The sequence below is a fragment of the Heterodontus francisci genome, chromosome 31 (assembly GCF_036365525.1).
Source record: "Heterodontus francisci isolate sHetFra1 chromosome 31, sHetFra1.hap1, whole genome shotgun sequence".
Taxonomy (NCBI): Eukaryota; Metazoa; Chordata; class Chondrichthyes; order Heterodontiformes; family Heterodontidae; genus Heterodontus; species Heterodontus francisci.
Window position 1 is genome coordinate 46,120,039 of NC_090401.1, and position 16,685 is coordinate 46,136,723.

Consider the following 16,685-nt stretch of genomic DNA (forward strand, 5'->3'; position numbering starts at 1 on the left):
CTGTATCGAAGGAATCTGATCTTTATTGCACTTTCCAAAATGTCAAATTTGAACTGTTTTGTAATGTATTTTTTTTTTTTTACAAATTTTTATGAATAAAGTATAGTTTTGGGAAAAAAAGTGTGGCGCCTCATTTCCCCAGACGGGGATCCGAAGGCGCGGGAATGCCGGCCACCGGGCCGAAGATCGCGGCAGGCCATCAAGATTAGATGTAAATCTATTAATTTTATTAATTTGCATATGCTGGTTGTGGTCCCATCCCCGAGCGGCAGGGGCGGCCGCCACGGTGCGTCGCTGCTGCCGGGAGTATCGGGCCGCGCCCTGCTGGCATCAAGGTCCATGGCGGGCCTCATCTGGAGCCATCTTCAGGCCCCCCCTGCCACAGACCCACGACATTGAGGGCTCCTTAAAATCCAGCCCATTGACGTAGGAGCTATGACTAAGTGAATAGTATTGCTGAGTCCATCTAGTACCTGACTTACCTGGAGTAGGAGCCTCTCGTCACCCACCACAACAGCCTTGCTCCAGTCGATGACGTCAGAAAATGGTAACTCCCAACCATTACTGAGTAGAACCGGGATACAAGCAGCCTAGAATGAAGCAGCAAAAACAAAACTTAAGTGGACCAATGAACATTGAGCTTCACAGTCAATACAAGAGATTAAACGGTTCCCTTGCACTCTCTTGGGTCATTACATGTGCTGGGGTAAAGTTACACAAGTGTGGACTGCCCCCTGGTACTTAGCTGTTACCCAAAACAGTGATTATCAACTAGATATTCTACCAGAGTGCCATCCCCATCAAACAATTTCATCCTCATCAAATCGCTACACATAATCATTTTTCAGTGGCAGGCAATAGGATAATCAGTAATAGGAACTCTAGCTTATTATATCCCACTAGCTTATTATATCCCACCTCTCCTCCCTAGTTCATGGGGGCTGGGACCAATTGTAGCACCTTGGCTGAGATCAGTCAACTAAGCAGAGAATGATATCTGGTCTCTTTCACAGTGGACAGTGCCTTTACCAACTGACACTGTCATAGGCTCATCAAGAAGAGTCTCAAAATCTATGTGACCTTCTTCACCCCTTTTAAAGAGCGGGCCTCAGCATTGGACTCTTTTAACCAAATGATGGATATGGAATGAGAAAGCCATTCATCCTTCTAAGAGTTGTGAAAACCTTGGTACTTAGTAGGGGGTCACATAATACAATATGTCTTCACAACTTACCCCATCATTTATTCATTCTCTCTGGTCCTCTTCGTATTTCCAGTTCAAATAATATTGGGAAACCTCCACGTTAAAGAAATGGACTCTAAATCACAGACTCATACAAGTGACAGGGACGGAAGGAAAGTAAGAGTTATCCACTGAGCTCAGGGTTGCCAAATCTGATTGGGTGTCGTCTTGGAGGTATCATCACATGACCTCCTGCCTCTAACCACCCCATCCTCACATTCCCTGCTATTGATCGTTTGACACATCCATCCTTACAGTGCCCCTGCCTTCCCATGGTCAATTGGAAAACAAACAAAGTCTTTATTACCTGATTGGATGACTCTTGACTGTCAGTCAAACATCTTTTTCCCACCATCTCCAATATTTTTATAACTAATAAAGTGTTCAAAGAAAATTGAAAAGAAAACACCAGTTGTTTGATGCCCCTATGAATATTTGCCATGGGGTTGCTTGAAGCAGTGCCCTGGAGATTCGTCTTTCATTCCTGGATTCTCCAGGGCAATCCTGGAGGATTGGCAACTGTGACTGAGCTGCTGTCAGACACCTATTAACTCATCGCAAGTGGCCTACTTCCAGCTTTGTCCCGCGCATAATACTGCATGCCCACAGAAGAAAGTAATTTCCAAATCACATGGTTGTTTGCGGAGAAACGTAACTGAAGGGTCATGGTGCTGAGTGCAGGGCACCACCAAGGTTAAAACGACTAAAGAAAGAAGCTGAGGCAAATCAAGCCTTCATGGATAGCTGCTCAATTGCAAGCTTGGCTTTTAAAAGGTTGTAGAATATAGGAGGAAGGGAAGAAAGAGGGAGGGGAGGCATTCCACACTTTTGATGCCTTTGGAAAGAATGAGGCAAAGACAGAAAGATGTGCATTTATGCAACATTTGTCATGTCTCTGAGAAACATGTCAAGGTACAAAGCATACAATAAATTGCAGTTTCCATATACTGTTGTCAGGTGGGTAAAGACAGGAGCTATATCGTGTGCCATAAGATCTCAGAAACAACAATGAGGTGAGTGACAAATTCATCTTTTTTTTGATGTTGTTGGTTGAGGGAGAAATGTTGACCAGGACAGAACTCACTGTTCATCTTTGAGCAGTTGCTATACTGAGAATATTGATGTCCCTTTCTTTTATTCCACCCTTCTAACTCAATTTTTTGTACCACTGTAAAAACAAAATCCAGTCAATGACAATTTCCGTTTCCTTGCTCATAAGCTCCACTCAATGAATGACAAGTTTCAAAATAATGAGATTTGTGTCACTTTGGTTCTCCTAAGAACCACGGAAAAAATGTTCTGCAGCAACGAAAATACAGTGCAACCCTTGGCATTAAGCGTGGGGTTGCTTAGCAACGTCACCAAGTAAACCTTCCACAAATCTGCACTTTTTTTTCTTCATTTCAAAGCAAGAAAGTTATGCTAAACCTTCATAAATCACTGGAATATTGCAGCCAATTCTTGGCACCACACTTTCAGAAGAATGTCAAGACCTTAGAGAGGGTGCAGGCGAGATTTACTAGAATGATACCAGTGATGACAGGATTCATGTTATGTGGAGAGACTGGAGAAACTTAGAGCGGAGAAGGTTAAGGGAGAAATTTGATAGAAGTGTGAAAAATCATGAAGGGTTTTGATAGAGCAAATAAGATAAAACTATTTCCGGTGGCACAAGGGTCAGCAATTAAAGGACACAGATTTAAGGTAATTGGCAAAAGAAACAGAGGCGACTCGAGGAGACATTTTTTTACGCAGTGAGTTGTTGTGATCTGCAATGCATGGCCTGAAAGGGTGCTGGATGTAGATTCACTAGTAACTTTCAAAAGAAAATTGGATAAATACTTGAAGGGGAAAAACCTACAGAGCTATAGGAAAAGAGCAGGGGGAGTGGGACAAATCGGATAGCTCTTTCAAAGAGCTGGCACAGGCAGTCTGGTCTGAATGGCCTCTTTCTGTGCTGCAGCACTCTATGAAACTGTTTGTTCCTCTGTTGTGGTGAGTAAATATTCACAGAAAAAGAAACAGCATTTCAATGGAGTTTGCTCTGTATAACATTGTAGGGTTGTCCAATCGTGGCCCACTGGCCACAGGAAGTCTCAAATCCCTGGCAATTCAGCTCACAAAGTCCAGGAAATGCAATCCAATTTTTTGTGCTTATTTGCTGGTTTGTCCTGGTTGAATTCAGTGGGCCTGGAGGTTTGGAAAAGGATGTTCTTAGAGCACCAAGATCAGTTAGCATCAGATTTATTCATTTCCTACATTACAACAGTGACCACACTTCATTGGCTGTAAAGCGCTTTGGGAAGTCCGGTGTTCATGAAAGGTGCTATATAAATGCAAGTCATTCTTTAACACAAGTTATCGGGATTGTTACGACCAAGGCGGGAGTAATGCACTGTTAATTCAGGTCCCACTACTCCACAGGTCACAGCATATTAATAAAGATTCCCACCTACCGGAAATCAGCCAAATTAAACATTTTATTTATCCCCCATAATAAAACAGGCCAAACCAGGTTTCTTTAAACAACAACAAAATTAACTATTTATTAATTAACCAAATTTTAAATGATAATTAGATAAATCTATATGTATGAAAAGATTTTATAACTCCTTATTCTTCCTAACCCTCATGCACACAGATATACATTCAAAAAACAACAGTTAACCAGTTTTAAAATGTTGTTTTAAATTACAACTGTTTCCTAGGAATAATAAAATTAAAATAATATAAAATTAATAAAGGTTGTCACAGTCTGGTAGGATATTTCCGGATCAGCGAGGTGTCCCAGAGTCGAATAGTCAGATGCCATTCGAAGTTTCTCCAGATGAGATTGATGAACAGTCCGTGATGGATAGGTGTTCAAGCCAGTTCGTCTGCAGCAGATGTCACACAGATCTTTCAGCAAAGGTGTACAACAGGTCAAATTAAATTTTAAAGTAGCAATCTGAGTTTGCAGTTCTGGGTACTGCCTGTGCGGAGTTTGCAAGTTCTCCCTCTGTCTGCGTGGGTTTCCGCCGGGTGCTCCGGTTTCCTCCCACAGCCAAAGACTTATAGGTTGATAGGTAAATTGGCCATTGTAAATTGCCCCTAGTGTAGGTAGGTGGTAGGAGAATGGTGGGGATGTGGTAGAGAATATGGGGTTAATGTAGGATTAGTATAAATGGTTGGTTGTTGGTCGGCACAGACTCGGTGGGCTAAAGGACCTGTTTCAGTGCTGTATCTCAAAATAAATAAATAAATAAAAATCTAACAGTACAAACTTTCTTGAGATTTCAGGATCTCCAAAAAACACAAAAGGCAACAGGACTCATTCTTGAGGCAGGGATTCTTGAGACTGGAGGCAACAGCAATGTGCCACACAAAACACAAGGCTTCCTTTCTCCAAAGCAGTGTTCCTCCACAGAGTGTAGCAACTCCTCTTTTCCTGGGTGTTTTCTCTCTCTTCAGACAGGTTAAAATCACGCCTTAAATGTAGAATTTCTTTCTAAGAGATGCAAGGCTTATTTTTTAGAGAAACTAGGTCTTTTCTCTGGTCTATCTACAAATCACAGCCACGGTTCACTACTAGCTGTTTCCAGCTCCCTGGTCTGTTTCACTCTGCAAAACTGAAACTGAAACTCTCCAACAACCAAGTCATAAATCTTCCTGTTGCTTGGATACAAGTTTTACAGCTAGCACACTTCAAACACCAAGTCAGCATTCAGTGTTCACAAAAAATCCTTTTTTCTCAGTCTTAAAGACACACAGACCTCTTAGTTTATAAAAAAAAACCTCTCGTGACAGGATCATGAAGTTAAATTTTATATGTGGCCCTATCATAAGTACCTATGTGGGTTAAAAACCATAGCTCTGATACTCCTGCAATATGTTATGGGTTAGTGCAGGGGTTTGCAAGCTGCGACTCCGAAACTGCATGCAGCTCATTAAGGACATGTGCGGCTGCTGATTGATTATCAAATCCATTTTGATGGTAATTAAATGGCTTGTTTCATTTTTTTAAACTTTTATTTTACTTGTGAGAAAGTATCAATTAATAACTTTTTCATAAAATCTTTTAAAATGTTGTTGAAATGTGTCTATGTCTTGTTTTTCATTATTATTGACATTTGAGTAAGAGCATTGCGGCTCGTAAAATATTGCACTTTTGACTACATTTTTTAAAAAGCTCTTCTTAAGGTTGCCAACCCCTGGGTTAGTGGAACAATTACACCTGGGTTACTGTGTTATTCGCCTTGCTGATCTGGGCACGATCTTCTGGTGTATGGCTAACCTCTCCTCACTCACTGGTGCACAGCTAAGCTAACTTATCTTAAGTGATCCCAAGCAGTTCCAATCAAATCCAGAATATGCTTCTATTGGCAGTCACTTAGGAGGAAAAATCAGGAAGCACTTTTGTCACACAAAGGGTAGCAGAAATCTGGAATCCTCGTCCCTAAACGGCTGTGGATACTGGGGGTCAATTGGAGTTTTCAAAGCTGAGATTGATAGATTTTTGTTAGGACAAAGGTATCAATGTCATGGAGGCTAGGCAGGTAATTGGGGTTGAGATACAGAGATACAGATCACCATGATCTAAACGAATGGCAGAGTAGGCTCAAGGGGCTGAAAGCCCGACTTATGTTCCTGTGTTGGTTCACAAACCAGAAAGATGTAGTGATACACATGAAAGAGAAGATAACAATGGAGAAATAGGAGTGGGTCCAGTAGAGTAGTGGTTATGTTACTGGACTAGTAACCAAGAAGCCTGGACTAATAATGCAAAGAACGCAACTTCAAATCCCAACATGACAAGTTGAGAAGCCACAGCAGGATAATGTGCAGACAACACTGGGGAAGGTTCTAGTGGAACCAGCTGAGGGTAATCGACCAAGGAGGGAGAAACAGTGGGGGAGGGTAAAGTGGTTGACTATGTCAACCATCAGAGAAAGAGAAAGAAGGATAGCGTGGAATGTTGCATGGATGTTGTTACTGGCGTTCACCAAGGTGGCCACAGTCCCGTAGACAGGAATTGGACAGAAAAAGATAAAAGAATGAGGAGCTAAGGACCAAGATAAGTAGGTTAATATTTCAAGTGGCACCTTTTAACATCTCTAAAAAAAATGCTAACCTTTCTTTCGTCGCAGACGTCGATAGACTTGCTGTACAAATCCAGCATTTGTTTTTACATTCACACACAGTTTGACTTTGCACATGACGGACATTGTGTTACCTGAAGAGATTCCAGAAATCGGAAAGAGCCAAGTCTTCTCCCCCTTGGAACAAGGCAAAAGGTGGAGTTGTGCAGCAGTTCCTGATAATCATACCTGAAAAAGGGAAGCAAAGCCCATTCACTTATTGGTTAGGCTCTTAATGCGCATTCGTATAAGGCTCATTTATTTAAATACAGAAGTTAAATCCATGGCCTCGCTTCTCTCTATCTTTGTAACCTCCTCCAGCTCTACAACCCTTTGGGTTTATTGTGCTCCTCCAGTCTGGTCTCTTGTATCTCCGATTTTAATCGTGCCTTCATTGGTGGCTGTGCCTTCAGCTGCCTTGGTCCTAAACTCTGGAATTCCTTCCCCAAACCTCTCTGCCTCTCTGTCCTTCTTTAAAACGCTCCTTAAAACCTCTCTCTTTGACCAAGCTTTTGGTCAACTAACCTAATATCTCCTTTTGTGGCTTGGTCACACATTTTGTTTGATAACATTCCTGTGAAGCACCTTGGGACATTTTGTTTCCTTAAAGGTGCTATATAAATGCAAGTCATTGTTGTTAAAGAGTTAAAATCCTAAATGTAAAGGTTGGAGCAGCTCACTGATTGCAGGGATCCAAAGGTTGGGCGGCTCTACTTGGCCAGTCCAGGTAAGATAAAGAGGAAGAGGTTCGGGTAGGGTAGCCAACCTCAAGGGAGGAGCACAGAGGGTCAGTTATTCTGGGGATCAACCATTGTGATACCAGGAGAATTAATGCTCTTTTTGACCCCACAAATATCATTTACAAAGCTCCTTTTCAATTGCTTGCAGCGGTCCAAAGCTATCCCCTTTTATTTTATTTATTTAGAGATACAGCACTGAAACAGGCCCTTCGGCCCACCGAGTCTGTGCCGACCAACAACCACCCATTTATACTAACCCTACAGTAATCCCATATGCCCTACCACCTACCTACACTAGGGGCAATTTATAACAGCCAATTTACCTATCACCTGCAAGTCTTTGGCATGTGGGAGGAAACCGGAGCACCCGGAGAAAACCCACGCAGACACAGGGAGAACTTGCAAACTCCACACAGACAGTACCCAGAATTGAACCCGGGTCCCTGGAGCTATGAGGCTGCGGTGCTAACCATTGCGCCACTGTGCCGCCCTTAAGGCAACACTGGGCTAGGCCACTTCGCACCAAGTACCAATGGATGGAGTGTGTGTTGCATATGATATGCCCATTGGTAATTCAAAATTATGGCGGGCAGCCATAAAGGCGGGGCTAAAGTGTGGCGAGTCGAAGAGACTTAGCAGTTGGCAGGAAAAAAGACAAAAGCGCAAGGGGAGAGCCAACTGTGTAACAGCCCCGACAAACAAATTTTTCTGCAGCACCTGTGGAAGAGCCTGTCACTCTAGAATTGGCCTTTATAGCCACTCCAGGCGCTGCTCCACACACCACTGACCACCTCCAGGCGCTTACCAATTGTCTCTCGAGATAAGGAGGCCAAAGAAGAAGAAAATTCAAAATTACATGGGGGTCCGATTAACATGGCAGGACGTTTTGCATGGGTTAATAAAGTTTCCATCTGTTTCCTGGAAGCACCTGTGGCACCCATTTCAACCAAAATGGCATCAACACAGGCACCAATGGGAAGTACTATATTGCTATTTCCATGATGCTCCCGATGAAAATGCAGCCCTTATTTCTCGAGTAAGTGGCAAAATGCCACATGAATAGCCCATATAATTCAGTCTAAAACTACTAATTCAAATTTATTGTAATACATAAAGTTCTAGAAGGATAAATAAACCCATAGAGTACATTACCCAGTCAGTACATGACTAGCTTCCTAATGTGCACCCACCTCCCTTCACCTGGTTTGCCCCAGACAGAGTATGCGCCCATGGGGAAACCACAACATCCCCCCATTCACGAGCTCTTAATGAGCTCCTTAACCTGCTTAATTGGCCTTAATCAGGGATCGGGCAGGATCGCGGGACCCCGCCCTGGTGAACAAGAATAGCGCTGGAAAATCAGCACGCTGGCCAGTGCTGGTACTTTGGACCCCTGACTGCCTCCATTCCAAAAATCCAACCCATAGACTCTTACAGCATAGGAGGCAGCCATTCTGCCCATCGTGTCTATGCTGGCTCTTTGAAAGAGCAATACAATTAGTCCTATTACCAACTCTTTGCCCAGAGCCCTGAAATTTTTCTCCTTCAAGCATTTATCCAATTTCCCTTTGAAAGTTACTATTGAATCTGCTTCCACCACCCTTTCAGACTGTGCGTTCCAGATCAAAACAACTCACTGCATAAAAATAAACTCACTTCATCTCACTTCTGGATCATTTGCCAATTAATAAGTGAATAGTTGAAAATCATTCCTATTTCTCTATATGTTAAGATTATTAAAAAAAACACAATGCAACAATTTAATAACGCACAACACATTGGAGTTAAGTTTCCATCACAGTGACAGATGCAATTCTCCCTCAAATGTGGAGACGAACTGTTTCAGTGTCATCGAACCCACCCCACAGAATACACTGAGCAAATTCTGCACAACAAGAACCAAATCATTTTGTGCATCAGCCTCTGTCAAATAGCATATAAAATCCTGGCATGGACCTACATATGAATGTGGAAAGACTGTGCGGATCTTGATTACAGGAGAGAGAGAGTGCTCTTCATTCATCAGGTCACAGAGCTCCTTTACAGAGGCCCTCATGGGTCTGGTGCCTGTAAATGGGCACGTAAATTCTTTGGACGGAGGTTGGGAGCAATATCCAACTGATCTTCTGCCCTGTATTGCTCTTCCTCCTCTTCCATAATAATAGCATGGAGTGATATTCCCATGGGAAAACCCATATCTGCTCATGAGTTGCTTTGACGGAGGTAGGGTTGCCACACTCCAGGGTTGCACTGGAGTCTCCAGGAATTAAAGATTGATCTCCAGAACACTGCTGCAAGCAAATACCATGAGAAAAATCATTGGGGCATTAAACAAAATCCTGTGTGTGTTTTTAATTTTCTTTGCATACTTATGTTTATTAGTTATAAAAAATATGGGATATGGGGGAAAAGGCTGTTTGACTGACAGTCATCAATCATCCAACTGGAAAATAAAGAGCCTGACTGCTGTCCAATTGGCTGTGGGTAGGTGGGGCTTTATGATGTTGGACAACCAATGGCGAGATCGTGGGCGGGGGGAGTGGAATAGTTGGAGGCAGGAGGTGATTTGATGATACTTCCAGGACTATGTCCAACCAGAATTGGCAATGCCTGCTTGTGGGACAGGGGAGGGTCAGCGGGGTCTGAAGATCTTTGGGTGCTTTGACCGGGCAGCAAGCAGTAAAATAGAAGCATAGATCTCAGTGGGAAAAGAAAAGCTAATTAAAATAAAATGGGTTTTAAAAATTTCAGAAACACTTCTGCCTTGAGCATGACAGCTGACATGCTTCAATTATATTTGCCAGCAATTTACCCAGATTGTAATGGGGGGCAATCCAGGAATTGCGAGTGAAAGGTGTATCAGCCACTGGGATTTAGGGGGCATATTGTAGGAAGGGCCAAAACTCAGCAGAAGTGATTTAAACAACATGAACAACTTATATTCATATAGCACCTTTAATGTAATAAAACGTCTGAAGGTGCTTCACAGGAGCATTAGAAAATAAAATATGACATTGAGCCCCATAAGGAGATATTAGGTTAGATGACCAAAGGCTTGGTCAAAAAGGTAGGTTTTAAGGAGTGTCTTAAAGGAGGAAAGCAAGGTGGAGAGGCGGAGAGGTGTAGGAAGCTGAGGGCCTAGGTGCACAAGTGGGTACAAATCACTCAAATCCGAGTCTCAATGCTTAAAATCATCTCTGTGCTGTTCCAGCATCATTAATGCGGCAAAAATAGAGAGGAAATTCATCCCATAATCTTTAGTGTGTCTCCAAATTGACTCTCTGCAGCACTTAATTAGTATAAAAGAGCTGTGACTCAGCCACATAGACATATCAACACCAGCTGTCAGTCATTCGTTCTGCTCTTGAAAGGCTAGCACAAGATTGTACAGTCGTTGTGTCATGCAGTGCTGCTTATTATTGCCTGCATTCTTCAACCAGTGGGATCCAATGAAGAATCATCTCCTTAAAATTTGAAAGACAGAACTTCCATTTATATAGCACCTTCCACAACCTCAGGATCTCCAAAAGCACTTTACAGACAATGAAGTAGTTTTGAAGTATAGCCACTGCTGTAATGTAGAAAACATGATAGCCAATTTGTGCACAGCAAGCTCCCACAAACAGCAGTGTGATGTCATGCCCACATGTTATGTTGAATGATCATTTTTTTTAAATCCATGGGCTGGAGACCTGAATTTATAGGGGTGAATTTTACCGGCCACCCAATGTCAGAGGTCGTGGCGGGGGTGGGGGGGGGGCGGTGGTGGCCTGGAAAATGCCTCCAAGAGAGGCCTGCCACGGTCCTCAATGCTGGGAAGGACCTGCCCCATAGTACTGGTGGTGGTGAGGCCTTGTGGCGGCCCCCCGCTGCTCAGTGATGGGAGCAGGATTTAAATATGTTAATTAATGAATTAGTAACCTACCTGCTCCAGTTGGCCATCCTGCTGCCATATTCCGGCCGGTTGCCAGGACTCGTGTGCCTTCGGACCTCCGACTGGAGATCCGATGCGTGACACTAGTTGGGAAACGGGAGGAGGTAAGTCTTCAGAGTGGGTGGGGGGGTGGGGAGCAGGTTGAAACCTTTTTGATTGGTCTAAGGGGTGGTGCGAAGGGGTAACCTTCAAAGTTTATAAACTTTGGCGGGGGCGGGGTGGGGGGGGTGGTGGGATGAAGGGCAGCACCGCATGGTAAGTTTTTTTTGGGAGTAATAATTTGTTTCATCATGGGGGGGGGTGGTGGTTGGGAGAGGGTATTGAAACTTTTATTAAGATGTTCATTTGCAATTTACACTTTCTATAACTTTAAAAATTTTAATGAATTGGAAGGGCTTGAAGCCCTTAAAAAAATGACGTGCAACGATATTGCCAGGGATGGCGCCCCATTCCCCTGCACGCCATCAGGGGGCAGGGAGGGTGGTCCATCCCAGCCATGTAAATGAGCCATTGCTCTAAATATCAGGCGGCTCCATGGAGAAAATCTTGCGCGTGCTCCCCGCCATTTGCAGTCCATATTTTCTAAAGAAATTAAAAAAGGAACAGAATAAAGGTGACTTTGCTAGCAGCTTAAGATGGCCATCTAATTTGCAACACTGTATCCTACATTGCAAGGCCTATAACGTTGGGGACAAAGAGTCTGCCCCATCCCAGCAAGAACCAAGACCTGGGAACTTTAAGGGAACTGCCTGTTCCCATTAGCAAGGCATCAAGACTAGTACTTGAACAATGAGACTCTGGTTGTGAGAAAGAAATCCCCAGGCATGGGCTGTTTTAGTTGCAAGAAGAAATACAATACAATAAATATTGGCCCAGGACATGGGGGAGAATTCTCCTGCTCGCCTTCGAATAATGGCATGGGATCTTTTACATCCACGTGAGAGGATAGACGGGATTTCCACTTAACGTCTCATCTGTAAGACGGCACCACCGACAGTGCAACATTCCTTCAGTACTGCGTTGGGACTGCTAACCTCAATTTTGTGCTCAAGTCTCTGGAGTGGGACTTGAACCCATGACTTTCTGATTAGTGGTGAGAGTGCTACCCACTTAGTCATGGCTGACACCTTAAAGTTAATAGATAGTTATATGACTAGGGAAGGAGAATTTTTTACCATCGTTACTTCATCAAAAATATCACTACAAATACTGTGAGTGAGAGCTCTTGTACTGCTGGTAGATGAGTAACAATGATACAATCTGACAATTAACATAACAATGGTGATACTGCAGTCCTATTGTCCTCACTCAATCATGACTAACCAGTACTGCGAGTATGAAGGACTTCTGAAGATCCTTCTGAGGAGTAAGGAACCAATTGGGCACCTCTGGTACCTTACCCATTAGCCACTCCTTCATCTGTCAGCCTTGATCCTGAGAATTGGTCGGCTATTCAACTGTATAAGGCATTGTGCTTGAATCTGATAGGCTGGGATTTTATGCTGGCAATGGGAGTCTCAACGTCTAGAGAAAGCGACGCCGAGAACCCGGCGTTGCCTCTTCAGTGGAAGGCCTGCAGAATCTACTGCCAATTAGGCACTTAAGTGGGCAGCGGCAGGCCTTCCACAGGATCAAGAACCCTGGTGGCAGAAGTCCCACCTTCGGAGAACCTCTGGCCAATCAAAGACCAGCAGCTCTTCCACTGAGCAGCACCACCGCAGAGGCGGTGACTGTTGCCGGTGGAACACCGACCTGAGGCCCAGGAGCGTCGCTGAACCCAGGCCACAGGTAGGTCGGGGGGAAGGGTCTCATGGGGTTGAGGTCATTGGGGAGGGAGGTGGAGGGCATCGTTAGCAAGGGCAGGGGCATGGCTCCCAGCAGGCCTTCCTTCCCCAATGCTGGGTCCCTCTTTCAGGCACTAAGTGCCTTTTAACAAGGGACACCCCTCCATGCCCCCACCACACCCCACCCCCCCACCAAACACAGAACCAGTAAGCAGCCCACATTGTTTTCTTGCTATGCTTCCCGTGCAGTGACAGGGCTGCCCACCGCATGGCTAATTGCACTGGCAGCAGTATGAGGCCCTTAATTGGATATTAATTGTCCAGTCAAGGGCCTCAATTGGCAGCAGGGCAGGAAGGTTGTTGTTACAGCCAAATGAAGAGGGGGTCACAGTCGCCCTTCTTGCCCTTCCTCTTATTTGATTGCAACAGGGTTTATTCCTTTTTAACAGTGGTTGTGCTTACCACCTCTGTGAGTGTTTTACCTTTTACCTTTAACGTGATCGTGAAAGAACCAATTGGACAGGTTTTCTTGAGTTTAAACAAGAGAGAGGTAAGTTTATAATACTTAACAATCTAAATCCGATTTAAAAATAATAAAAATATGCTATGCATTCATGCCCATATTCACACAAGAATCACACACACTCATGAATAGATTACAAAGTGTAAAGTACATTTTTTGGTTGGATTAAAGTCCAGAATAAACAAAAGTTAAATACACCATTGGTGGGGTTGGATGATTTGGTGGTCTTCTGGCTGAAGTTGTATTCTTGAAGTCATTGGTTGGTCAAAGTGCACTTTGTGGTTGGCCTGCTTTGCTCAGGGTTTTCTTGAAAGCAGACTGGTAGGTGGCTCTCTTCCCCTGGTCTCTGGCTGTAGCAGTCTGTAGGCTTGGAGGGGCAACAGTCACAGATGGTTTTCAAACTTGATATTTTCTGGGGAGAGTGAAAGAAAGAAAAAAAGGGAGGCACACAGCCTTCTCTGCTGCTGCACTCTGAGTTACTGCTTGTCTCTTCTCTGTGTAACAAAACTCCCAGTTTTTTCAGAGATGAACAGATGGTCACATGGTTCTCTCAATCCCCTTTGTTTTTAACGAGGTGCAAAGTCTCTCAGGTGGTATTGTCAGTGTTTATCCCCCTAGAGGGATGTCTCTACTTATGAATGCCTCAAGATAGCTTTGAATATCCTGCTATTGAGGGTGATCTGGATAATCTACTCAGGTAGCCAAAGCATTATCCTGGCTGGGCTTCTTGTTAGAGTTTAGTCTCCAGTTCGATCTCCTGGTATTTCAGATGCAAATTCCGGTGGCCATCTTGGCTGCCAGTTTGTTAAAAGTTAACTGCAGGATTTTTTCCATTAAAAGTACAATGTAAGTTTCCAACTGATGAATTAATATTTCTCATTTGGCATATCGTGTTTTCCTGACACTGTTCACAGGCCTTCCCACCATAGATTTAGTTTTGGTAGAGGCGGGAAGGTGGCGGGCACCATCCCACCCAATTTTATGCTTTTCCCACCTCCAAATCCACCACGGGCGAGACCATAATACTCCCTCCACAGAAGGGAGCACAGAAACAGGCTATTTGGCCCAACAGGTCCACACTAGTGCTGATGCTCCATACAAAACTCCTCCCACCCTACTTCATCACACCTAATCTGCATATCCTTCTATTCCTTTTTCCCTCAGGTTATCTGACCTCTCCCTAAATGCATTTGTGCTATTTGCCTGAACTACTCCATGTGGTAGCAAGTTCCACATTTTCATCACTGTCTGGGTAAAGAATTTTCTATTGGATTGATTGGTGAGTATCCTATTTATGGCCCCTAGTTCTGGTCTCCCTCACAAATGGAAACATTTTCTCCACATCTCAACTATTGAACACTTTCATCATTTTAAAGACCTCGATGAGTTCACCCTTCCAACTTCTCTTTTCCAGAGAAAGGAGCCCAGACTGTTCAATATTTTCAGATACATATAACCTCTCTTATTTGCATCTTTTCCAGTGTCTCTATATCCTTTTTATAATATGGAGACTAGAACTGCGTCTAATACTCCATGTGTGGTCTAAGCAAGATTCTATACAAGTTTAACATAACTCTCTGCTTTTCAATTCTGTTCATCTAAAAATAAACCCCAGTGCTTTGTTTGCATTTGTTAAATAATGATTATTAAAATGAGTATCTTTAGATTGCCAAGGCAAGTTGGGTTAGTGTACAAGCTAATGATAGGAGCTGCTGATTGATGGGCACTGAGAATAACCCCTGCTAATTCCACTGCTCAACAGACATCTGACCACATCTTGCACATGGCTTTGAATCCCAGCGGATTCCAGTCAGACTACAGCTCCAACACTGTGCAGACGTTCTCTCGCTGTCATTTGAGAGTCTAACAAAGCCTTTCATTATTCTGACATCCTCACTGAGCCAGAGAGGGAGCCGAAGGACATCAGTCATCCTCATCTGTACCTACTCCAGACAGCGCTGGGGCCTGTCCACAGTTCTGTTTGCAATGCATCAATTTTTAAAAAATATGTAAACTGGACACAAAGGGAGCAATTTTAACCTAATTGACTGGAAATCCTATGGGATTGGCTGGAATCCTGGATTTACACCCCACCTGATATTGCTTTCCACTGACTTTAACGGAGAGTAAAACCTGGCGGGGTGGAAATTCAGCATCGTGCCCAATCCCGTCAATTTAATGAAGGGCTGCTGGGGTTAAAATTGGGCCCAAAACAGTCTCCAAATTTTTCCTTGATTTGTCCCTGTCCCATGTTGTGCATCAGATGTTAGTTATTAAATCTCTTTTAAAGAATTTCCATCAGTGGAAAAGCACAATGTTCCCAATCCATTGCCCTGCCAACCTCTGTCCAAGTCTAATTGGGGTTATAAACCACTCGGAGTGGAGTAGATTGAATGGACACCAATACAATTTCTGAAGCTGAAAGACATTCAGGTGGAAGTTATGATTGGTGCATGAACATTTAACTTATTGCACTAAATTCCTCTCTGTGCCATTTCACTGCTGTCCAATATGTTAGCCACATGTGGCTAATTAGGAATTTAGATGTGGCTTAATGCATTTCTGATTAGTAAATAAAAATGAGTGATTGACACCGAACAGCAATGAGATAATGACCAGATAATCTGCCTTTAGTGAGCAGTTGAGGGATAAATATTGGCCCAGGACACCATGTCGGACTCCCCACTCTCTTACGAAACAGTGCCATGGGATTTTTTACACCTGCCTGAGAGAGCAGATGGGGCCTTGGTTTAACATCTCATCCCAATGATGGCACTTCTGGCACTGCAGCACTCCCTCAGTATTGCACTGAAATGCCAGTCTAGATTTTGTGCTCAAGTCTCTGAAACAGAGAAAAATGTGGTACGAGTATAAGAAAATAAGAAATAGAAGTAACAGTAGGCTATATGACCCCTTGAACCTGCTCCGTCATTCAATAAGATCATGGCTGATCTTCTACATCAACTTCACTTTCCTGCCCTATTCCCACATCCCATGATTCTCTTAGTGCCCAAAAATCTATCAGTCGCAGTCCTGTATATACTTAATGACTGTGCCTCCACAGTCTTTTGAGATCGCGAATTCCAAAGATTCTGAAGAGCATGTTAAGAGTTTATATGGAAATAGTGCCACTGGTACTCTGATATTTGCATACACAGAGCTGTCAAATGATGCCAATTCTACTGGTAGTCTGGCACAGACTGAGAAAATAAAATTATGCTGCAGTATGCACAGCCTATTGCACTCCTGGCTACATGAAGGAGCCACAGTTCGATTTTATTAAGTGACACAAGCATTAATCTTTTATAAACATTTATTAGGTTTTGATGTCTGGGGTGTAACAC

The 16,685-nt window shown here is 43.5% G+C and overlaps 1 protein-coding gene across 1 annotated transcript in view; it reads right to left on the reverse strand.

Moving 5' to 3' along the window:
- LOC137347227 (exostosin-1-like) overlaps nt 1–16,685 on the reverse strand; it is a 297,713-nt gene that overhangs the window by 65,676 nt on the left and 215,352 nt on the right. The window contains exons 2-3 of the mRNA XM_068011474.1: nt 6,456–6,549; nt 483–590 (exon numbers count right to left, since the gene is read on the reverse strand). Coding sequence (XP_067867575.1) covers nt 483–590; nt 6,456–6,549 — 202 coding nt within the window. The remainder of the gene's footprint in view (nt 1–482; nt 591–6,455; nt 6,550–16,685) is intronic.